This window comes from Phlebotomus papatasi, chromosome 2 (genome assembly GCF_024763615.1).
Source record: "Phlebotomus papatasi isolate M1 chromosome 2, Ppap_2.1, whole genome shotgun sequence".
Lineage (NCBI taxonomy): Eukaryota > Metazoa > Arthropoda > Insecta > Diptera > Psychodidae > Phlebotomus > Phlebotomus papatasi.
The window spans coordinates 57,875,554-57,901,405 of NC_077223.1; the positions used below are offsets into that span (position 1 = coordinate 57,875,554).

The window sequence follows — 25,852 nt, forward strand, 5'->3', positions numbered from 1 at the left end:
CACAAAAAGTGCTCAATTATAAAGAATCACGATAAAATAGGAAGAACTACAGCGAATTTGAGCGAATTAGCTTCATAATTAAACGTGAAAATTGTCAACAAAATTTGTCGCCCGATTAAGAAAGAGCCGATTGAGCGAGAGTCTACTGTATAATCAAACAAGAAAAATGACAACAATTTTTTTATATGTAACTGCTGCCCGAATTAAAAAGTAGCCCGATTTTAAAAGAGTCGAATTAGCGATAGTCTACTATGAGGGCGCGGGGAGCCGCTCTCAAACACGCGGCTTAGCGTTCACCGAATTTAAATTCTTTACATTAATTCAATAAAAACTCAATTAATTTAGAAAGAGTAACTGTCCAAGAAAACAAATTGGCATACAGAATTCAAATTAAGAAAAAAAATGAAGGCCAATTTTAATAAATTCTACGGGATGTCATATTTTACATTCGCCATTTTGAGCAAAAATTTCGCATGACTCCGCGAAGCGAGAAGAGAACAACAAAATGTATTTTCATCTCTGTCGGACTATTTTTTCCAAGTAATTGAAGGAAAAATCCATTCCCGACAGCAATTCGGATAACTATTCCCCAGGAGTGAATAAAATCACTCAATTTGCGCATGATGTGTAATACACCATGGTAAGGGCCTTGACATACATGAGGATTAGCCGAGAGACGGCTTAGTGTAATTATTTTAGAAATAATGGTTAAAGTGCATTTCCATCATTTTCCACTAAGTCATCTCTCGGCTTAAGTCGTAAGTGTGTCTAGGGGGTTTAGGGCAAAAGGAATGGGTTAAAAAGTGATTTCTGAACATTTTTTCTAATCATAATAATAATGCTGGCACAAAATTCCATGAAGGAACTATGCCTTCCCGCAAGGGATTTTCTAGACATGCATTATTATTTTTTCTTATACGGGATGAGATTGTCACTCCCATGCCCGTGGAATCAATTGCAGTGAAGCTCACTGGATGCAATTCGAACACCTTTAACGCCAGAAAAATTCCTGGTGACCTAAAGGGGATTCGAACACGGGACACTTGCATCATAGAGCGAGTACTCTACCACTTGGCCCATTGAGTTCCCATCAAGCTCTATAACTGGTAAAAATGTAGTGGTGATCCGATGTTCGGGTATTGAGATACTCAACTTTTTCGAAAAAAAATGTACACGGGCAGCATAGGAAATTGCCAACTTCAAATGACTCCTCTGAAAAGTAGTCATTCTGAGATAGAATAATATGGAATAGTGAAGCCGTCGATATGGCGATAGGCACCCAAAATATACATTTGAATGGTTTTTATTTCAAACACCAAGAAAGAATTCACTATTTAATCCACAATATAAATTCTGCGAATATTGCAGTTGTTTCTCAAACATTCCATTGCGAAAATCTTGAATATTTATCAGATTTGTTGATATTTTCGAGTATTGAAAAAGTGTAATAAAAATACTCGGCAAAAGTGAAAAAATAACAAGTGTTAACATTTAATAGACGCTATGGAAATTCGTTTGAAAAGATCGCAGAAATACTTAAAAATACGAAAATCTTTATAAAAAAATTAATTTATGATCCCAAAAAACTGATATAAAAATGTTTGGAAATGAAAAACAATATAAAAATTGATTTTTGCACTGGGCATTTTATGGTAATTTATTATTTTACATTATTATCTGCCTCGGGTGTTAAAATATTAAAAGAAGGTCGCCTGAAGATTTAAGTTTAACTGAACAGTAATGGCATCTATAGTCGAGTTCCTCTGAATTCTGAAGAATTCTGAGAATCTGAATTAGAACTATTTTTCTCTGGTATTTCCTCAATATTGTCGGATTATATTTATTTCCTTAACAAATTCCGCCTACTTAACAACAAATTAAATTGATAAAATTCTCTAAAGTTATTTTCCTTAATTTAGGAAAAGTGAATTTTACATGAATTCCGTCACGTTTTTGAAAATACTGTTCAAGAGAGGAGTGAGAAGTGTCATCTGTACCCCCCAAATGTTCAAATTTGAGGAACTCTACTGTACTAGTGCAATTTATGTCCATTGAAGTAAATTGTCGCGCTTGCATCGGAAAAACTGTGGGATATGGACATAAATTTCTCTAGTGTGTAGAGACCATAATGGCATCTACACACTAGAGTTAATTTTCGTCAAAAATTCCTTTAAAAAAAAATTGACGTTTCTGTCTACAATGGGAAATTTTCTTTAGAAAAAAAGCATTTTTTTAATGCTCCTAGTTTGTAGATGCCTTAACACTTTAAGGACAATTGGGTCACCCGTGACCCATAAATGAAATTTTTCCTACTGCCTTCTAACAGTATTTTGCTCTAAAAAAAAAGTTAGAAAAAAATGATTTTTTCTGACCCTCGATTAAGACTTTCTCGTCCTTAAAGGGTTAAGTGGTAAGTATAGCAAAGGGTAGCAAAACTGTGCATTCAAAATGCAAAATGCATTTTTTTTTTCAAAATTATTATTTGTCATTTTTCCAGGTGGTTGTTTAATCAACACTTCTTTAATAGTGATCTTAAATCCAGAGAGTGTTCAAATGACAAACCACTGAGATCGCATTTCCTGTTAAAGGCGTGATAAAAATTATCAAAATGATGGTCCATCTCTCTTCGAATGACTACTATAATCTCTCAAAAATTTTCTTTCAGCAAAAAAATAAAATTTAAAAAAAAATGTAAAAACAGAGCTTGTAATCGCACATCAACATCTTATCAAAAATTGGCTAAAAAAATCTATTAATTTTCTTTTCATCAGTGAAATTCTGTGAAATTTTCCCTGGGACTTTTCACTTCAGAAAGCAATGCAGACATTTCCGCGTTTTATCCACTGGAAGTTTAGCTTCGCAGAAATATTTAGTTATTGGGGTGGCTGGGCTCCACTTGCATGCTAGTTTTGTGAACCCAAGCAAAAAAGTGACATTTGACCACGCTTTTGGGCTGCAGAAAAGTACCCAGAAAAGGCACTTTGCGGGCAATTACAGGTAATTACTGATGAAAATCTTCAGCTTTGGACTCTTCCGCCTATGCTGATTAGTTTCCCTTGGCGGAGGTGTGGCCCAATAGTGTGGATTTTTAAACGAGACAGACGCTTAGGGAGGATGATGGACCTTAAAGAATATCTGCCTCCTGAAGCTCGTGGAATGACTGTGCTGGACAGGAGTGTCTTCCAAAAGAGCATCCGTGTGCCCAAGCTTAAAGTAGAGGCTATTAAACTTCTGGAAGTTTTGCCAATTGTAAAGGAAAAGATGCTCAAATTGGGCCATTTAAAAGCAGTTTCTGGAGAGAATGTGAAGACTGTACTTCTAAATCCGGGAATTGTAAAAAGTTGGGAAGATGTCAAGGGTCTTGAACAAGTTAAGATCACAGAGGATTCTTTGATTTTCGAGGAGATTGAAATTAATTATGAGAATTTCAAGTATGATGAAATTTTTCGTGCAGTCTTCCCAGAAGATCAGGAAAATCTCACTTCCTTTTCCCGAATTGGACATATTGTGCATGTCAATCTCAAGGAACATCTCTTGCCCTTCAGGAGACTAATTGGTGAGGTGTTTCTGGACAAAGTTCCAGGATGTCGGACAGTTGTTAATAAAATCCACACAATTGAGTCAAAGTTCAGGAACTTTGAGATGGAACTTCTGGCTGGGCGAGAACGTTACCAAGTGGAAGTCAAGGAGAATGGATGTATCTTTGAATTGGACTTTAATAGAGTGTACTGGAATCCAAGATTAGCCAGTGAACATGAGAGAATTGTTAAAAGTCTCACTTCCGGACACCATTTTTGCGATGTATTCGCCGGTGTTGGCCCCTTTAGTATCCCAGCTGCTAAGAAAGAATGCCGTGTCCTGGCCAATGACCTCAATCCCGACAGCATTAATTGGCTCAAGCACAATGCCAAGCGCAACAAAGTCGAAGACTCCATTGAGATCTGTAACAAAGACGGACGGGAATTTATTTTGAGTGATCTCAAGACTCATCTGGTTGAATTCTGGCACCACAGAGACCCTAAAAAATCTCTCACCATTGTCATGAATCTTCCAGCACTTGCAATTGAATTCCTGGATGTCTTCTCTGGCCTTCTAAGTGATCAACCTGAACTTCAGGCAATGGATCGATCCCTGCCTCTGGTCCATGTCTACACCTTCCTCAAAGGAGGCGCCCCTGAAGATGCCAGAACTTCTGCAGAGTCCCACCTTGGTCACAAAATCACAGACTTCCAGGGAGTGTCCTTTGTGCGGAATGTGGCTCCAAACAAAAACATGTTCAGAGTCACTTTCCGCCTCACAGATGACATCCTCTTTGCCCGAAAGGCCCCAAAACGTCCAGCTGTAACTGACGATCAGGCACCTCAGCAAAAACTCCTTTGTACCTCCCAAGATGACGAATAAACTTTACAAGAGGACTCTCAAGTGTTTTCTTGGATACTAAAGAGCGCCCCTGTCTCTCTCGTTACAGGAATTAAAAAAAAATGGGCAGGAAGAATAGGCATGCTTTGATCCAGAGTCAAAAGGGAGGCGCCAAGAAGGGCGAAGGATCAAAAGCAACACTCAACAAGACTAAGAAGGGCAAGAATGTGTTCAAAGTAGCCTCGAAGAAGAAGGATAAGGCCAAGAAAGCAGCAGCAAATTTTAAAAAGGTAAGATTATTTTATTGCGGGCATTCTGGGAGAAACCCTATCTGCTATAGTCTGTCCTGACAGTCCTAAACTTTTGCTTTTAACCCTTTAACGACGAGACACTTTTTACGGACTGAAAATCAACAATAAAAATTAAACTGAGAAACATAATCAATGATAAGACTTACATCTAAACTTGGATAGTCCAACAGAGCCTGATTCGGTGTATTTTGTGCTTTTATGGACGATAGGGACAAAAATAGCCCAAAAATTTAAGTAATTTTTCTGACAATACCAATGAATAATATTTTTTGCTTTAATGAAAAATATTACGTATGAGTATTGTAGTTTTTATTGCCAAAAGGGTTTTGCTTAAAAAAAATTGGCCATTTTTGAGATTAAATATTTACTACATAACAAATAGCTAGAGACTTGCAAAAGTTATTCTAGATTCCTTCAACCTTCTACTTTGCAATTACGTATAAACATAAGAAGAAAAATCTTTAGGAAGTCAGGAAAAATTATTTTCTTTATGGGACACCGGTGTTCCAATCGTCCTTAAAGGGTTAACTTTATTCCTCCTTTCGTGAAATGGAAATGACTTTACTAACCGAATTAAAGGAAACAGAGGGGACAGTACAGCGCATAGTTTAAAAAAAATTGATTTTTTTTTAGATTGGAGTTTTAGTAGTCAAAATTGTCCTTGGTCGTCTTCTCGACTTATCTTTATAAATAACTTTTTCATTTATATCATCAATCAATCATCAATTATTTCCTTAAATAAACATAAGAATTAATATTTTTGTTCAGTGGAAACAAGGAAAAAAAACAAAAAAAAATTTAACTAAATAAAATATTGAAATAATTAATTTTACCCTCGTTAAGAATATTTTATTTAACTATTTTTGTACATTAAAAATTTATGATTTTTTTTACATTATTTTCTTAAACATTAGCCAAATGTGATTTTTCATGACCATTAAAAATAATTATATTTACCTAACGGTCATGAATAATGACTGAATAATTATTTTTATTAAGGGGTGACTCATATGGGGAAATCCTTGTCTATTGCACGAGAAAACAAAAAATTGCTTCGCTAAATCCGAGAAACTCAAAAACTAGTTCACTAAAACTGTAAAACCTAAGAAAAGGGTAAGGCAAAATCTTAAAAAAATCAAAATTGTTGATTGTGAAATTGAGAAACCCAAAAATTTCTTCGAGAAACCTAAAATTTGTTTCGCAAAACCCGAGAAATATCATAAATTTTCCTCGCAAAATCTGAAAAACTAATTTACGCAGCTCAAAATCTTAAAAATTGCTTAATGGAGTCTGTGAAACCCAAAAATCGCTCAGCGAAACCTTAGAAACTCAGAAATTGTTTTGAGTAACTCGGAAAACCCAAAAATAACTTCGAAACCCGAGAAACCTAAAAATGCGTCGTGAAATGATATCGAAAATCCAAAAATTAAAAAAAAAACTCGCAATACTGAAAAAACTCAAAAATTGGTCCGCAAACTCTAGCAACCCAAAAATTGCTTCTAGAAACCCAAGAAACCTTAGTACTGCGTCACAATACTGAGGATTGAGGAAATTTAAAAATTGCTTCGCAACAGCAGAGAAACTCAAAAATCACTTCACGAAGCCTGAGAAACTCAAAAATTGCTTTATAAACTCAAAAATTTCTTCAAGAAACCTAAAACTTGCTTTGCGAAATCGGAGAGACTTAGAATTTGTTTTTTTAGAAACCCGAAAAAAATCTGCTATGCAAAATCGGAAAAGCTCAAATTTCTTAGTGAAAGCTGAGAAACTGACGAAACCGAAAAAACTCAAAATTTCTTTCGAGAAACCGAAGACTATTAAGAACTATTTAGCGACCGTGAAGAAACATAAAAATCACTTCACGAAAACTGAGAAACACAAAAATTGCTTCGCGAAATCAAAGAGATCTAAAAATGGCTTCCTAAAAAAATTTGTAAAGAAATATAGTTCGAATTAGAAAATTTTGAATTTGAAAAATTATTGTTCATCTTTTAATGTTTATAAAATTACACAAATAATAACCGAAAAGATTACTTTTTTGCTTATTAATCTTATCATTTGTTTATTTATTTTTTAATTTTCCTATACGAGTTTTTCAAATTTAAAGTCTCTAAGTCTCAGACGTCGTCAGATTGTGCCCAAATTTTGAATCTACTCGTATTGATGTTATTGACACTCAAAATGCTTTTATATGCGCTAGAAATCGATTTTTTGTAGCCATCCTGCCCGGTTTGTTGTATAATCGCTTCTGGAGACCAACCGGAGAGAGATATCGATAAGCGGTTTTCGCAAACGTTAAATGTCGCTGGGTGGGTAAATGTTTGTGATGACAGATTCACGCCCTGCCATTTTCCATTTTGCAACACTACTAAATTTTATTTTCTCAGTAACTCAGATGACTCGGTCTCAAAATTTTCATAAAAAAATGCTTTAAAAAAAACCGCTAGGGACGCTAGGATCAAAAATAGATTTTCTAAATTTCAATGTCTAATATATCAAAATCCCCATTTTCGATTTCAATTAAATTTTATTATGTTGTAGCTGAGGTCGAGATCTTTCCAAAGATGGATAACATCTATATACCCCAACTCTTACAATACGGAAATTAACTAAACTCTATCTAATTTTACTGCTCGAACTCAAAAGAGAGAGCAGTTTATCATCTTTTATTTCAACTTGTTACCGTCCTGGAGCTTAAACGATAAGAGATATCGACTTCCGGTCTTCGATGACCCCCAATAAAAAACAATATCTCTAGATCTAGAAGTTGTTTTCCACCCCCCATCCCCTCCAAAACTATGTTTTTTTTTTGGTTTTTCTCAAAATTGGTCCGAGCTTTTTTAATATTTTTCGGATATGTTTTTTCGGATGTCCAGGTGAACATTTAGTCCTAACATACTTATAACCGGAAAATTCGCCATTTTGAATTATTGAAGGTCAAAGGAAACCACTTTGGGAGGCTCATTTTTCAACCGATTTGGTTAAATTTGGATGTTTTTGGAAAGGTACAGTAGACTCTCTCTCAATCGGGAATATGAGGCAAAATATCATCCGGTTTAGCGATAGAATTTAGCGTCAAAGCCTTTGTAAATTCCACAAAAAGCGCTCAATTATAAAGAATCACGATAAAATAAGGAAGAAGTACAGTAGACTCTCTCAAATTCGGGCATTTGGGACCAAAATGTCACCCAAATTAGAGAGAAATTCGGGAGTCAAACTGTTTGAAATGCAACGATCTTTTGTTCATTTTCATAGTCACATTAAGTTTACGTACTCATATTTATTTTATATCTCATGAAAATCTCTTAATAATGCAAAATCATATCACAACTAAGACAAACCGTGGCAAATTTAAGCATATTTGCTTCATTCGATAATCAGAATCAAACCAAAAAAATGTCAACAAACTTTTTTTCAAATTTAACTGCTGCCCGAATTAAAAAGCAGCCCGATCTTAAAAGAGCCGAATTAGCGAGAGTCTACTGTACAGCGAATTTGAGCGAATTAGCTTTAAAATTAAACGTGAAAATTGTCAACAAAATTTGTCGCCCGATTGAAAAAGAGCCGATTGAGTGAGAGTCTACTGTATTGAAATTTTGAACGAGACTGCATTGGTCATAATCGGTAATGAACCGATTACGTACCGACTGATTGATTTTCAAATGCTTTTGTGATTTATGAATCAATTTGATCTCTAATAGACCAGTAAGCACGACGAAAAGATCATGCGAAAAACTAATTCACGTAATATTAACGTAATATTAAAGTAATTTTAACGAAATTCACATCCTTTTCTTTCTCAAAATTTTTTTTTTTTGGAAATTTTTCCTTATAAAAAAATCTACAACAATTCCTATTTGTGTCTCTTCAAGGGAAAGGCTGGGAAGAAAGAAGCAATCCAGAATAAATCTGAGAAACTAAATGAGTCCCTTAAGACTCTTCACAAGGACATGGTGGTGAAAAAGAAGGCTACCACTCCCAAGGCCAGTCCCTCAAAAGGGGGTCGTAAATCACAGAAGAAAGCCCCAAAGACGAAAGATGTGGAGGCTGGTCTTTCAAATCTAGATGTCTAGAGAGGGCCCCCCAGAAGCTTCTTCTTCTTCTTCATGTGTGTGTGTTTGATACTTTTGGCTTTGAGATGAAGAGGCTCCCGCGTGTCTTGCGTGTTTTCGTGCAAATTAACCAAAAGTGTATCACTGTGAGTTGGCGAGAAAAAAAAAACAGAATAAATAAACTTTCCTGACCAATTGATGACCTTGATTGAAGCCCTAAAACTGTCTTTTAATTCTCCCTTTAATTCCATTTAGAATTTTTCGATTTTGCAAAGAGGATTAATCAGAGATTTACTGCGATGGGCTATATAAGGGATTGATGGGGTTTAGAATCTCTGTCAGTCGCCGTTCGGGAAAGTCTTCTGGTGTTCTTGGTGTGAAAAAGTGAGTGTAAGTGAAAATGGAGGGAAATTTCTCAGTCTTGAGACCAGAAGCACGGTGAATACTTGAGAGTTCTTGACTGATAGAAATAGAAATTTTGAAAATGTGTTTTATGGGCAGAATTTCAGCGGACGGTGGCCACTTGTTAGGCTGGAATGTCCCTCCTGAGGATCTTCGTCAGATTCCAGATCACTGGCTCACATACCCAGAACCCGAAGCTTCCCTACATTACCTTCTTGGTTTGGTGTACATCATGTTCACGGTGGCTGCATTGACAGGAAATGGATTGGTTTTGTGGATTTTTGGTTCCTCAGCAGCCCTGCGTACTCCCTCAAATGTCTTTGTGGTCAATTTGGCTTTGTGTGATTTTATGATGATGCTCAAAGCACCCATCTTCATCTTCAACTCCTTCCACCGCGGATTCGCAACTGGAGTCACAGGATGTCAACTCTTTGCAGCCATGGGCAGTCTCTCGGGAATTGGGGCTGGTATGACTAATGCCTGTATAGCCTATGACAGGTTCAATGTCATCACCAGGCCCTTTCATGCCAAAATGACTCGCCTAAAGGCCATCATGATTGTTCTCTTGGTCTGGGGCTATACCATCCCTTGGACAGTACTACCGCTCATGGAAATCTGGGGTCGATTTGTTCCAGGTAAGTCTGAGGCATTTCCTTTCAATTCTTCCATTTTGTCAAAAGGACATAACGATGATTCGTTACATTACTACACTGAGAGAAATTCGAAAAAGTTAAAATAGCATTCTGGAAATATTTATTTTACCCTGCAGTATTGATCCGAAATCGGTGTAAATATTACCCTTTTTAGGTGTATTATGGGTTAAAGTTACCCTTCTGCATGTTAATTTTACCCTTAACAAGGAGTAAAATTAACATTAAAAAATGTTGATATATTTTTACACCTAAAAAGTGTTAAAGTTCTGAGGAAAAAAAATTATTCGCACCCTTTTTTTTTCTCAGTGCATTTACTAAATTTTAAACTAAATCAACAATTATCTATGTTAGGGGAAGTTGGGGCTACATTGAAAATGCTATTTTTTCGCATATTTCTGAAGGGACCTGAAGGGGAATTCTGTAACGCTCTGGCAATGCAACATGACAAATTGGGTTATCGAATCTTAAGAGAGCTTTTTCGAAAATGCGATTCTATAGCCGTGATATTGCTATTTCAGCTCACGTGGCATTGTCAGAAGTCACATGAGATTTCTGGAAATTCAAATGACAATGAATTTTGTGAAATAAATCAACCAAGGACGTACTGTATTTTCATAAAATCATCAAGTAAAAGGATTTCATTAAAACTTCAATGAATTGTATTTTCGAACTCATATGATATGACAAAAAATAGCTCGAATGACATTGTGACGTTTCGAATTCGCGCGTGGCAATGCCACGAAAATTACAGAATTACACAGTAAAAAAAATTAACACTATTATAGTGTGTAATCTTTCACACCACTATTATAGTATTAAATTTGGAAAAAAATTAATTTAAAATTGTTAAATTTAAAGTTGTTGAATTTCAAGTTGTTGAATTTGTAGTTGTTGAACTTAAAAATTGTTGAATTTGTGTCTGTATAAACTCAAAATTTGTTGAATTTTCATTCCATTTAGTTTATTTTAGTTCTTTTTTGCCTTTTTGGACATTTGTAATGTTTTTTCCTGTACTCGGGATCCTCCCTAATGCGAGATAATTACATCTGATGCTCGGATCTTCACGATATACTTATTATGTATATAAATATTTGATAGACGAGTGCTCTACCAACTGAGCTATTAGAGGCCACATGCTCTGCTTGACTTGCTACACGACCTTTAGCCAATTGCATTATGCACTGCAATCGCTTACTCTCGGGATTGCGAGATTTGGAAACGATGTGGTGCGTACAATTGAGCCGGCAGCTCATGGTGTCCATGAATTTTGGTTTATTGTGAGAATTTTACGAACTTTAGTTCAATGTTAATTGTATTTATGTACAGAGAAATCGTCAATCAGAGCAAATGACACTCAAATCATCCAATTTTTTTCTCAGTGGAGACAGGAAAAATTCCTGCCTCCACCCATAGCTCAGTTGGTAGAGCACTCGTCTAGTTAACGAGAGGTCTCCAGTTCGATTCTGGGTGGAGGCAGGAATTTTTCCTGTCTCCACTGAGAAAAAAATTGGATGATTTGAGTGTCATTTGCTCTGATTGACGATTTCTCTGTACATAAATACAATTAACATTGAACTAAAGTTCGTAAAATTCTCACAATAAATATTTGATGTTCTGTATGACTTTTGCCTAAGGAAAAGTATATCGACTGAAGTATAAGCCTTAATTGGAAATTCAATAATTTTTACAGATTTTTTTTTTTAATTCCAACAACTTTTGTCTCAAAATTCAACAACTTTTATTTAAAAATTCAACAACTTTGGTTGAAATAGACAAGGATTCACACTATAATAGTGTGAAAAATTATGATCAAACTGTAATAGTGTTATAATTTTTGATCATGTGACAAAAAATACCATAAAGTTTTGTATTTTTTCACACTATAATAATGTGAAAAACTATAATCATATACTATAATAGTGGTAATATTTAGAACTTTTCAACAGTTTTAAATTACAAAACATTCTTGAAAATTTTTTTATGACTATAATAGTGAGAAATTTTACACAGGTCGCAATTAAATAATTAATTTATCCGATTTCACACTATTATTATGTTAAAATTTTACACATTTTCAAATTAAACAACGTTGTTGAAAATTTTTCAACTATAATAGTGGTAATTTTCAATCACGTGACAATAAATTACCAAATTATTGTCAATTTTTTAAACATTTTTAAATTAAACAACTAAAATGGTCTATTTTGCACTATTATAGTAGTAAAATTTTACACATTTTTTTACTGTGTACCCTACTGACCTATAGTCATAATTTAATTTAGATCCACAATTGTTTTGTCTGTCTGAATTTTATGCCCATCTTTCTTTAAAAATATGCAAAAAATAGCATTTTCAATGTAGCCCTTCTTTTCCCTTAGATTTCCCTAAAATCAATTTTGAAATAATTATTAATCAAGCAGATCATTTTCATTGTAGTTGTGAATAATCTGGTAAATATCAGTCTGTCTAGCTCGTAAATTGAAAGAAACAGTGAACAGAAGAACAACGAACTCATAAAGTTTATAGTGAAGTGAATGTTTATATTATTTCCCACATTTTCTGCAAGTATTTCAATGTGTGTGCCCGTGCTAATAAAGTAATAAAGTTAACCACATTTATGAGAGAGTATGGATCTCAAGAAAAATTTAAAAGATCAATATCGGAGTGTATAATCTACTTCAATTTTCAATTTTCTAAAAATAGGATGACAAAGTCTTTCTTTTCAGAATGCTTGAAAAATTTAATTAAAGCAAATTAATTAATTAAATATCATATTTAATAGTAAAATTAAATAGCAAATAAATTATTTAATTAAAGCATAAAAATTAATTTAGATTTATTAAAACCTAAAAAATGGTAATGAGATTAAAACAGAAATTCGAAAATCGAAATCGAATTTGACTAAATTTTCATCAGTTTCCCACTAAGTACGTCGTTTCGCGGCTTAAGCCGAGAGACGACTTAGTCAAAAATTGATGGAAATGTAATCTAATAATTATTTTGATTCTAATTACGTTAAACCATCTCTTGGCTTTTTTGATAATGCAGTAAGGTGGGGTAACCGGATCGTTTTCCGAAGAGTGCTACTTAAACTCTTGTTTTGGGACTGATGAAATTCTTTTTTACTTCTTCTAAATCCATAGAATTATTCACTGTTTCATTCAGAAACGTAATATAAAAAAAATATCTAAAATATTAAAGAAAATTTATAAAATAATGATAATAGTGAAATAAGTCAGCATGCACTAAGTGGCTCGCCTTTTCGCTAATTCGCTTTTAATTAAATCTTTGGATTTAAAATACTTTTTGCACAAGGAAAAAAACAGTAAATATTTTCAATCAACCAGCTGTCATTAGCGAAAATATCACTGCTAAAAAAATTTTAGTGAAGAACCCAACTGGCACAAGATTGAAATGAGTCGATTACACTCACTTATTTAATGGATAAAAATATTAGTTTTGCTTTTTCTCAAACTTGGATAGTTATATTATGTTACTGTAGTGACTATATTACAGAAATAAAAATAAAAGAGATGGCAAAGCGTTCCAGCTTTGCGGAATGCTCGAACTCACGAGATAGAGCTCACCGTGAATTAGTTTTTTTTTTTTGCATGATCTTTTGATATTACTGATCTACTAAAGATCAAATTGTTTCATAAATCACAAAAAAAGCATTTGAAAATCAATCATTCGGTACATAATCGATTCATTACCGATGAAGACCGATGCAGCCGGGTTCGAAATTTCAATACCTCTCCAAAAAATCCAAATTTAACCAAATCAGTTGAAAAATGAGCCTTCCAAAGTGGTTGACTTTTGACCTTCAATAATACAAAATGGAAAATTTTCCGGTCATAGGTATGTTAGGGCGAAATGTTCGCCTGGACTAGCTCTCAAAAATATCCAAAAATCATTGAAAAATCTTGTGCCAATTTTGAGAAAAAACGAAAAAACATGTTTTTAGGGGAGGGGAGAGGAATAGGGGAAAAACGTCTAGAGATATTGTTTTTTTATTGGGGGTCATCGAAGACCGGAAGTCGATATCTCTTACCGTTTGACCTCTAGCTCGAGAACAAATTTAAGGTCAAGTAAAAAAAAAAATTTCGAAAAATTATTTAAAATCGGTACTTAACCGGTTGATTACCTATGAAGACCAATACATCCGGGTTCAGAATTTCAATACCTTTCCAAAAAAATCCAAATTTAACCAAATCGGTTGAAAAATGGGCCCTCCAAAGTCCCTCCAAAGGCCCTCCAATCTTTGACCTTCAATCATTCAGAATGGCGAATTTTCCGGTCATAAGTATGTTTGGGCGAAATGTTCGCCTGGACTACCTCTGAAACATATCCGAAAATCATTGAAAAAGCTTGGGCCAATTTTGATAAAAAAACCGAGAAAAAACATGGTTTTGGAGGGGATAGAGGGGGAGGGGTAGGAAAACGTCGAGAGATATTGTTTTTCATTGGGAGTCATCTAAGACTTGAAGTCTATGTCTCTTACCGTTTAAGTTCCAGAACAGTGATAAGTTGAAAAAAGACGATGTATATAACTGCCCTCTCTGTGAGTTCGAGCAGTAAAATATTATTTTAAGTGGATTAGTCATAAACGATCCAGATAGCGAAGCGCCCAGATTAGCACACTTGACTATATATACGATAATTGAAAAATATAAATTTTCCGAATCTAAAAGGTGTGGCCGGGGTCTTTAAGGAGAAATGGGGTACCTTTGAAACTGGGATTTTTCTCATATGTTTTAGTGGAACTGGGCCATATTTTAACCCTCTATCGGGTAAGACCGCCTCCAGGCGGTCTTCACAAAAATAACATTTACAGCGACAATAAAGGTTTCATTTATTTAAAAGTACTATAGTGTCCTCGGTAATAGACTTATATACATCTCTTGAAAGTTTGAACTCATTTTGACTCTTCGTTTTCTTGCTATTCCCAGTTTTGTGTGACAGGTCAGAGAAAAAGCAACAAAAAATATTTGTGCAAAAAAACTGATTTCCAATTTCCATAAAAATACCGATTTAAAGTTATCTGACTAAAATAAATTTATTTTTTACTGAAAGATATGACATTCTACTTTTTTTTTCTAAATTTGAAAAAAGTAAAAATGTGAATTTTAGAAGCAAAAAGAGTTTCAATAAATTTTTATATTTTCTCATCTAGCTCCCAAACTAAAAGAGATAATGAAGAATGAATGGTTTTTTCGACTTTATTGGATCATAATTATCCTAGAAAACATTGTTTTAGGACTTTTTTAGCATATTATAGAAAACACCGTTAGAGGGTTAATTAAATTTAGCTTCTCAATCTGTTTGTACAGCTAAATTATATCACGATAAGGCTCAATTTTATTTAAAAATAGGTGAAAAATTACAATTTCAAATGTGGCCCACTTTGAAAAGTGCCCCACTTTCCCCTATTGACTGAAATAGAGTATTTTACTGACCACAAAATGTTTGCCCATTTATAGGAAATTTAGTCTTCTGCACCTTTTCCAAAATGATTTTCACCTATCTCGTAGTGAAGTATCTTTCAAATCAGGGAAACCAGAAGCCTTTTAAATCATTTTCCAAAAGCAGTTTTTGGCACGGAAAGTCTTTTCGATCGAGCCTGGGACAATTTAAGACGGGTCAATCTTAATTTTAATGTAGATTTTTTTCAAACTTTATCTCGCGTCCTGTGTTATTTTACCCCAAAAGGTAATTTAAAAAAAAAGGTTTCCGTGGAGAAAATTCTCTCGAAAACGAAATAGGGTAGAGTCAGTACTTTTCGCCACCATTAAGCTTTAGGGGCCTCGTAAGCTGTGATATTTTTGTCAGACTAAAATGAATTTTTGTATAAAGATACTTTGAAGCAATATCTATCTATATATCTAGGATACGTTTCGAAAATTTTAGAGAATCTCATTGAAAAATATGCATTTTCCCCAATTATGCTTGTTTCAGTACTTTTCGCCACCTGTTTTAAAACGAATTTCAATTAATTAAGAGACGTAATAACGTATTGGGATATTAGAACAGAACATATTATGAGTGTTAAAATGCTACTTATTCTTAAATGCCTTAAATTAGTTGTTTTATATTAGGTGGCGAAAAAGTGCTTACATGGCGAAAAAGGCTGACTCTACCCTATTCGCATTCATTATATACCTTATTTATCATATTGGACACCTTTGAAATTTGCGTTTTTCTCCTATCTTATCATGATATAATTTATCATCGCATACCTATTTTGTAAAGCTAAATTACAATAAAGTAAGGCTCAATTTCTTTTAAAAATAGGATAAAAAGCTGAATTTCAAAGATTCCCCAATTCAACGGTGCCCCACTGCCCCCTATTTAGGAAATTTTCAAAAATTAATTGGTCATAATTAATATTTCTACAAAAGGTATTTTTGGAACAAAATTATAACTTTATCCAGAACTTTTCAGAAAAAAAAATTACGAAATAGGGAATAAAATGAGGACTATAAAAATAGACCACGCCCATAGTTACACATAAATGATAAAAAAAAATGCAATCTTCACAAAATAGATTTAAAAATGTCTAAACTCTTTAGTTCTTTCAAAATTCTCATCAGACATTAGATAAAAATTATAAGTTTGAGTTAAAAATATAATTTACGTATTAAGGTAAAGTACCCTCTAGTCGGCCGGTTTCTCAACTCGGCCAGTTGAATTATTTCACCAATTTTTTAACGTTTTATAGTCAATTTCTATGAAATTTTCACTGATTTACGTTATATATGATATAATACACCTTCTAATGTTAAATCGGTAAGGCCATATTATAACAAATCTAAGTAAATTGAATAAATAGTCGCACTGGCCGAGTTGAGAAACCGGCCGACTACAGGGTACTTTACCTTATTTGAGAGATAAGTTCATATGAATGATCTGATAAGAAAAAAAAATCAAAGTAAACTTACCAATTTGTCCAGAAAGGTCAGTTGATATCCCAAACATCCCAGATATTCCAATATTGATACCACGGATTATTTGCAATTAACCCTAGTGTCATTTATTTAAGAAGTATAGTATTTTTTTTTTAAATCCTCTGGGAGTGATGAAGGGTGATGGTTTTTTTCTTTAATGCGATTTTGCTCGGGATTTTTTGGATGGGCTTTTAGGGAGGGTGAAAAGTGCTCACAACTGCCGAATGATTTGGGATGTGGAGAGATCTTTTTTTTTTAGACGCACGAGATGGTGACATTGATGCCCAGATTGCCATTATCAGCAAAGAGCTGCGCAATGGATGTGTCAAAGACGAGGCAGTCAGAATTTAGGATGGCCGATGCAACGCCCTCATGGATGCTCCGTGGCATCGCTTCCCACGTCAGCCGACGCCTATGTCCATTCAACTCCAGGCGATAGGCATAGTTCTCTGCCTCTTTGCGTGATCCAATCAACTGAACAATGGCAAAGAACTGCTGATGCCCATCGAATTTCTCTTGTTTCTCCAGCACCAGCATAAAGTGCTGATTGAAGCACGACTGCATCATCACCCAATCTACAGCTCCTGGCAGATTAATGTCAGTGGCCAGGAAGACAATATCCTCACCCTGAAGCGTTGTGATACTCTTATGGGACATCATCAAATGCGGCATCACGAGCTCCAGGGCACCCTGCCACTTGCAAGATGCTCCAGGACATGGACAGAGGTACGGCCTGAATTCACAGGCATCCTCATGTTCTGTCTTGTCCGTATAGATCAGGGAGGCATTGCAGCCGTAGCTGCTGTGTTTACACGGAAACTTCACGTTGGAAGCTACCTTTACGTCAAAAATAACAAATAATTTCATTTTACTTCAATTGTTACTTGGATTATCATTTGTTTGCAATTAATCTTTACAAATTGATCATCAATTGATAAAAAAAAGTTAAGTTCGTATTTGATAAGAAAATACGACAAATACAGTGAGGTGCAAAATTCAACACAAACACGGAATTAAAATGAAAAGCCAGGTGAAATTATTACACTGAGAAAAAAAAACGGGGTGCGATTAACTATTTTTCCACATAACTTTGACACCTTTTACGTGTAAAAATATATCAATATTTTTAATGTTAGTTTTACACCTTTTTAAGGGTAAAATTACCATGAAAAAGGGTAATTTTAACCCCCAATACACCTAAAAAGCATATTATTTACACCGATTTCGGATCAATACTGCAGGATAAAATTAACATTTACGGAATGTTATTTTAACTTTTTTTGGATTTCTCTCAGTGCAGAATATAGCAAGAAACGCAAGAAATATTCAATTCTGTCATCGAGAGAAATCCGAAAAAGTTAAAATAGCATTCCGGATTCGGAAATGTTAATTTTACCCTGCAGTATTGATCCAAAATCGGTGTAAATATTACCCTTTTTATGTGTATTGGGGGTTAAATTAACCCTTTTCCATGTTAATTTTACCATTAAAAAGGTGTAAAATCAACTTTAAAAAATGTTGATATATTTTTACACCCAAATAAATGTTAAAGTTACGAGGAAATAAAGTTAATCGCACCCCCTTTTTTCTCAGTGAATAAATATTGTTGCTTATAAAACGTGCTTACAGAACACAGTTTATTTATTCCAATTTTTTGGTTTCTTCAAACTTGAGCTATAGCAACATAAGAATCGTGATTTTAAGATATTGAATTGCTTTTTTGAAATAAATGAAAGATTTTTTAGAATAGGGTCCAGTATAGACTAACTAAATAAATAATTAGAGAATATGAGAAATATTGGGATAATCTTTAATTGTGATACTTTGCACTCATAATCTTTTCTAAGCTTTTGCAAGTCCATCACATAAAATGTGATTTATTGACAATATGGGAATAAAATAATCTTTCGTTTGTGTAAAAGATAAGTAAAATGTAAAGAGTATATACATAAATTTCAACTTTATAAAACACTCAACTCTTCGGGTTTTAAGTTATCTACACATATTGTAAGAAATTAAATTGAATTATACAATAATCATTTTTTAAATCTCCCAAGAGCGATATAAAATATTGATTTTCAAGCCACATTCCCTTATTCGGAGAACTTCAGGTAAATCCCATTGAATGGGCAACGAATAAAATTTGGTTCCAATCAAGGCCAAGATTACAAAGATTTTAGATAAGATATTAGTTATAAGGGGCCCAAATTTGAAATTACGTCATTAGGTATTTGAAGAGAGTATTTTTAGAGGATCCAATGAAAAATTGCAAAAAAACATGCCCCCCACAAGATCTCTTTTAAATATTTTTTAATGTTTTTTTTGACACTTAATATTATCCATTCGGTTCCCTTTAATATTGCAAGTTTTACTGTTTGAATTTACTATTCGACTCTAATTAAAAGGGATAGATAATCCTAACCGCCTTATGTAGATGAGATTCTTAATGTGAGCTAACTCAGAATGTACGCAAATTCGATTTAGAGCTGAAGTTGGGGGGCGCCATTCAGTTATTTTGAATCAAATTCGTGAAATTATACAAATTTTGTATTTAAACCAAAATATCAAGGATTTGGATGGACTGACAGAAAAGTGATATATGGGTGAAACGTAGACCAGAAAGTTCTCTATAATTTTGCAGTAGAACTTGATCTCATCGATTAATCAGAAGCCGAGATAATCGAGGTTGTTTGTTTCTGAACTCGTTTTTTCGACCAGAGCGCCCCAAGTGTTCATTTGATGAACTTCAACTATATGAAAAAATTGTTGTATTTTGTGAGACTTTCCATTTTAAACCCTATTTTAAGTGTCTCGAGTAGAACATTGCCGCTCTGAATATGGATAGGGAAGTGATGAAGGGATTGATGAAGGATATGAAATGAATTTTTGAATTGAATTTATTTCATCTCATTCTTGATCTGAAATGAAAAGCTTTGTGAAAAATCGAATTTTTAAAATCTTAAAAACAGGTTCTGAAAAGAACATTTTGGAAATTTTTGATCAAAAGAAAGCTACAATGTTGTTTGGGAAGGGATTTTAGGGAATATCTAGTTAGTTCTCTCCACAGCAGGCCGCAAAGTAGGTAAAATATGATTAGAATTGAGTTTTTGAAAGCAACTTTCGAAAACGGTTTTGGGACTCTAAAACGAAAATTTTCCATTCCATTTCTGATCAACTTCCCGCCATTTTCATTTAAATTTTTAATTTTAAACGTTTTTTTTTAAATTTTAAACACATAGAAGAACGTTTTTTTTCTTTATTAGAATTTCCATCCAAGAAATGCGCATTTGGATATGTTTCAGTTTTAGACGTTTTAGGGACTTTTTTTTGTAGAAATGTTCTGAACTTTGCAAAAAATTTGAGATCATACTTATAAGGTAAAGTACCCTTTATTCGACCGGTTCCTCTATTCGACCGGAGGATTTATTTATTCAATTTAATTATATTTGCTATAATATTTTGTGTATGATCTAACATTAATAGGTCAATTATTCTTTAAATAATACGAATCAGTGACAAATTCATAGAAATTGATGAAATTCACCATCAAATATTCAAAAATTGACCCACTGGTCGAATAAAGGAACCCGGTCGAGGAAGGGTACTTTACCTTACGACGTGGAAATGGATTTATGGTGAAATTTAAACAAAAAGCTTGTTGAAATTTTCATAAGAAAGTTAAAAAAAAAAAAAAACTGAAGCCGCCTTTTCTTTAAAATCAAAAAAAAAACTAATATTAGGTGAGATTCTTAACAATCTCACCTACTATAATCCTAACAAAATCTCATGTCCTCCGATCGGCCCCAAACTTTGCCAGAATGTGTTTTGACACTTCCTGATCACGAATATATGGATGGCTAAAAACCGTTCCCGTCCGTCCGGCCGCTCTTTGGAGCTTAATAGCTCCTAAACTAAAAGAGATATCGACTTGCGGTTTTCGGCAAAGGTTATATATCGTATGAAAATTGCAACTTGGTGCATTGACCCCCCACCCCCCCACCCCTCCTTCCGCCATTTTGAATACCCCCCTTTTTTTGTTTTCTCAATAGCTCCGCCCCTATGGCATCGAGCGGGCTCAAATTTTAGTATGTTATAGCTGGGCCTTAGGGTTTTCGATCAATATTAAATTTAAGGTCCCCCGAGCCCCCTGGCCCGAGCTATAAGGGTCCAAAAAAAATTTCTTAAAATGGCCATAACTCCAGTTCTAATTCTGCCATAGGATTTCACAAACCTTTACGAACAATTTTACAAAATATTTTTTTTTCTGTGTAGACGAAATTACTAGTTCATGGGGTAAAACAGTATCCTTTTAGATTGTAATGGATTTGCCGAGAAAAGCTTTTTTTTATTCGCTCCTGCTTCTTATAAATTTATATTTTCCTTAATTTCTTGCTACTTCTTAATTTTTTTTATAACTCATGTGGGGGCGGGGCTCATTTAGTAAACGACAATCCCACTTAAAGAACACCCAAAATTAAACTCATTGGTTTGGTTTGTCCGTGAAGTGCAATATAATTTTCCTTATGTTTATTGAATATTTGAAAAATGTATAATTAATTGGCCATAATTTCTCAATGAAGCATGGCCCATAATGATTTTTAGGTGGGAAGTCAGCATTATCCACAATCCACATGCAATTAAATATTAATTTCTGATAACTATTTTAGTATCTTAACAATTTCTTTTTGACTATAGCGTAAATTCATTTAAAGATCTTGGATTGATTAATCAATCAAAAACGCAATGATACTAAATGGTGATACCTAAAATACCAATGATCAGAATAATCCTGAAATGGTCAGAATAACAGGGAGATAATGGGACCCGTGACTAAAATATTTTATGTGAATTAATAATTTAATTAAACAGGAAATGTATCACTAAGTACCAGTAAGATATGAGATTTGCAAAAAAAAATCCAATATTTTTTAAGAGTTTTATTAGAGATTTTGTGCTGCTTGGGTATCATCATAGTGATATAAATTTGTGAAATTTATCTTTATTCTTTTTCGAAGAATTTTGCAACTCAATGTTTAAAAACAAATATCAAATCAAAATTAAAAAAATAAAATAGGAAGAAATAAATTTGAAGACTTACTTTTTCCATCGCGAGGTTCCGAATGTTTCCCAGGGAGCCCCGACAAGTGGGGCAGCAGGTGAGCTTGGAGCGACAGTTACTGCAGACAAGATGACCACTCTGGCATTGCAGAATGGGCGGCAGGACGTAATCGAAGCACACGGGGCACTCGAACAGGGACGCCAGGTCAGCAGACATTCCATCGGCCGATGAGAGACTCGAATTGGATGATGATGACGCGTTTGGGGCCTCCCGACGCTTCGGAATGGGCAATTTTACGGACATCTCGTCACCCTGGTCCAGTCCGTCACAGTTCCACTGCTTCCTTTTGCACGGATGAACTGAATGTCTGCAGTAGGAGGGTCAGGAGGATTACTCATAAAATAGTCACAGAGACTCTCGACAAAATGACAGCTGACCATTGTTTTTTTCACTCACCTCAGAACACCAAGGTTTTTACGCAATTTTCGAACTCTTCCTGCGCCAGAGCCATAAAAATTTCACACAAACTCAATAGAGTTCCCCTTTAGTAATACACAGAAACGAAAATGAAACTCAAACTGGGAAATTTTCACAGGAAAAAAACAACTTTTCTAATCAATAGCACAAATTCTGCTGAGACTTTTTTGCTCGATCGATTGTCAAATGTTGTTCTTCCACACAAAAAGTGTGGAAAATGTGGAAATAAAGAAAGAAGTGGCATGCTAGTTAAGGATTTCGCACCATGAATAATTCAACAGAATTAATTTTTCGAATTTTTCAAACGAATTTATTCGCTTTATAATTTGAGTTGAAATTCTGGATATCTAAATTAATATTTAATTTATTTCAAAGATGATCTAATTTTTTTTATAAATTTTGTTTTACTTCACAGAAAATTAAATATTGAAACTCCATTATTAAGTTCTTTAATTTCTGATATTTCATTTTTAACTAAATATTTTAGTTGATTTAGGAATACCAAAGACTATAAAATCTAATCTAAAATACAAACAAAAAAATATTACCTATGTGTACTTAAGAGGTATACCACGGATTACTCAACTATGGATGGATAGTAGAAGTAGAAATTTTCGTGCCCGGTCCCGCACCGCAGCAGTGCGAACAATGCGAAGAAAACGAATAAAAGTGCACCCAGGAATACGCGATTTGATGTTGATTCTCAAAAATTAAATGTAGTGTCTGGGCTGGGAGGCTTTTGGATTTAAGAAATTTAAATTATCAAGAAGGAGAAATGGGGCGTCTTTGGGATTTATAGGAGAATTGCTCTCTAGGATAGGCTTTCTAGACTAAAACATAACTGAAACTGGAGGGACCAAATTATTTATAGTTCTTGAGATCTAAAAAATGTGTGTTTGAAGGTGAATGAAGGGCCTTGGTAAAGAATTAGACTACCAACTACATACAATTTGTATAGACTATCTTATGCCTCCGGCACACCTTTTAGATCAGGAAAATTTCATAAAGTCAATTTTCACATCCTTTTTTTTAAGTTTCGCATATGTCAAGCCATCAACGTAAAACCAAATTAAACTTAGTTCAGTCTAATTTCGAGATCGAAGGAGTGGGATAGCCTTATGCAAATCTTTTGAAAAAGAAAAGGACACGAATTTTGATTTCATGAAATTATACCGATCTAATAGGTCCCAGAGGCGTTAGCGGACATTTCTCTCATAGCTCTCATACATCCCAAAATGGATTTTAACCCTTGTTTTGTTACCACTAAGCTTTTCTTTTTTTTGTTTCAGAGGGCTATCTAACATCCTGTACTTTCGACTATCTCACCGATACTTTCGACAACCATCTCTTTGTGGGAGCGATTTTTGTGTGCAGTTATGTTATCCCTATGTCTATGATCATCTACTTCTACAGTCAGATCGTGAGTCATGTGGTGAATCATGAGAAAACTCTCAGAGAGCAAGCCAAGAAGATGAATGTTGATTCTCTAAGATCAAACACAAATACTTCGAATCAAACTGCAGAGATTCGAATAGCAAAAGCTGCTCTTGTGATTTGCTTTCTGTTTGTAGCCTCCTGGACTCCTTATGGCGTCATGGCGCTCATTGGAGCTTTTGGTGATCGCCGATTGTTGACACCTGGGGTCACTATGATTCCAGCTTGTTGCTGCAAACTTGTTGCCTGTATTGATCCTTGGGTTTATGCCATCAGTCATCCGAAATATCGTCTTGAGCTGCAAAAGAAACTGCCATGGCTGGCTATTCATGAAAAGGAAATCTCTGATACAGCTTCTGTAACCACGGAAGTCACTCAAACTGGACAGAACACTGGACAAGTGACCACGACTACCACATAAAGAAAAAAATACACAAGAAAAATTATATTATATGACGACCTTAGGCAGAAGAAAAACAATGGACATGAGTGTATACAGGAAGTTTTTTTTTTTGGAAATTCCTCAAAAGATTTTGATTTTTTTTAATGAAAACTACTAAGAATGTCACAGATTATTTATCATAAATAATTTTGTGCCTTTTATATTAAAGGCACTTTCATTTGGGCACTCAATGGGTCAAGTTTCAAGTTCAATTGATAGAGCACTCGCTGTATGATGCAAGTGTCCCGAGTTCGAATCCCCTTTATGGCCTCTACACACTAGAGAAATTTATGTCCATATTGAAGAGTTTTTCTTACAAAAGCGTAGGGAATTTGCTTCAATATTGACATAAATTTCTCTAGTGTGTAGAGGCCATTAGGTCACCAGGAATTTTTCTGGTTTTCGAATTGCATCCAGTGAGTTTCACTGCGCTTGATTTTGAAAGCTTGATGTGAAAGCAATGAATGTCCCGAACTCCTCTTGCGGGGGGCCTAAGTTCCTCTATGGAACGTTGTGCGTGCACCGTTATTATTACTATATTTTCATTTGTATAAGTTTGAAAACGATTACGTTTCAGCAGAGATTTATAAAAAATTATCATAAAACATCAAGAGAAATTTTACATTAAATATTGATTATTATTATTATTATTATTATTGTTGTAATATGAAAATATTATTAAAAAACAAAATATTATTGTAAAACTTAACAGTATTGGCAGTATTCCATAGACGCGCAGAACAGAAGTGGACAGTTTTAATAGGGAAATGCATACAAAGGAGACCACTTCTGCTCTTAGCGTCTCATATATTTACTGATATTGATGATAAGTTTTCCGGTATAGTCCTGAAACTTTGTTTTTTTCTTGTTCCCCCTCTTAACCCATTCAGTCAATGTACCAGAAATACTTGAGATAAAATGTTCTTATTTTGGGATTAGTTTTCTTTTCTACAGATTAATAGGTGAATTTTTTGAAAAGAAAATATTTTTATCCATTACGGGGGCGCGGGGAGCCGTCCTCAAACACGCGTTTTAACGGTCACTGAATTTAAATTCTGTACATTAATTCATTACAAACTCTATTGAGTTAGATAGAGTAACTATCCAAGAAAACACATTGGCAACCAGAATTCAAATCAGGAAAGAGGATGAAGGCCAATTTTAACAAATTTGACGGGATGTCGAATTTTCCGTCCGCAATTTTGAGCAAAATTTTTGCATGACTTCACGCGAAGCGAGAACAGAACAACAAAATGCATTCCCATCTCTGTCGGGCAATTTTTTCCAAGCAATTGAAGGATTAAAGTAACTAAAAATCCATTCCCGACAGAAATTCGAATATCAATTGCCCTGGAATAAATCTTCTAAAATCACTCAATTTGCATATGATGTATAATACCATGGTAAGGAATAGGTCAAGCCTCGCTGTTGATCCTCCATATCATTTCCGCTCACTCCTCTACGTGCGACTGAACCCGGAATCTTTGTATATTAATAAATTTCTGAAAAGGTTAGATTTTAGATCTTAATAAATTTAAATTTTTCGGTAATCTTTAAATTTAAGAAGAGTTTGAAGTTCCAAAAAAATTTAACAACTATTACAATTATCTATATTTTTCAGAATTATAAATTTTTTGAGAGAATTTCCAAAGAAATTTCTTCTCCGAAATACGTTAAATTTAAATTTAAATAAACTCCCTTGCAAGCAACATATTGACA

General features: G+C 34.2%; 4 protein-coding genes across 4 annotated transcripts; 3 read left to right on the forward strand and 1 right to left on the reverse strand.

Moving 5' to 3' along the window:
* The first annotated feature begins 2,878 nt into the window (after positions 1–2,878).
* LOC129801880 (tRNA (guanine(37)-N1)-methyltransferase) lies at positions 2,879–4,415 on the forward strand. Its single transcript, XM_055847284.1, has 2 exons — positions 2,879–2,997; positions 3,051–4,415. Exon 2 carries the CDS (start codon positions 3,115–3,117, stop codon positions 4,399–4,401), a length of 1,287 nt encoding a protein of 428 aa, XP_055703259.1. The 5' UTR covers positions 2,879–2,997; positions 3,051–3,114; the 3' UTR covers positions 4,402–4,415.
* A 66-nt stretch (positions 4,416–4,481) lies between these two features.
* LOC129800995 (uncharacterized) lies at positions 4,482–8,743 on the forward strand. Its single transcript, XM_055845745.1, has 2 exons — positions 4,482–4,649; positions 8,543–8,743. Exons 1-2 carry the CDS (start codon positions 4,482–4,484, stop codon positions 8,741–8,743), a joined length of 369 nt encoding a protein of 122 aa, XP_055701720.1.
* Positions 8,744–9,056: 313 nt separating this feature from the next.
* On the forward strand, positions 9,057–25,844 carry LOC129801881 (opsin, ultraviolet-sensitive-like). The gene is made up of 3 exons (XM_055847285.1): positions 9,057–9,160; positions 9,224–9,759; positions 23,547–25,844. The coding sequence occupies exons 1-3, from the start codon at positions 9,123–9,125 to the stop codon at positions 24,110–24,112; spliced, it is 1,140 nt and encodes a 379-aa protein (XP_055703260.1). The 5' UTR covers positions 9,057–9,122; the 3' UTR covers positions 24,113–25,844.
* Positions 16,785–22,462, reverse strand: LOC129801882 (E3 ubiquitin-protein ligase sina-like). The gene is made up of 3 exons (XM_055847286.1): positions 22,237–22,462; positions 21,820–22,147; positions 16,785–17,558 (listed from the first exon to the last, which is right to left on the reverse strand). The coding sequence occupies exons 2-3, from the start codon at positions 22,081–22,083 to the stop codon at positions 16,977–16,979; spliced, it is 846 nt and encodes a 281-aa protein (XP_055703261.1). The 5' UTR covers positions 22,084–22,147; positions 22,237–22,462; the 3' UTR covers positions 16,785–16,976.
* Positions 25,845–25,852: the final 8 nt, after the last annotated feature.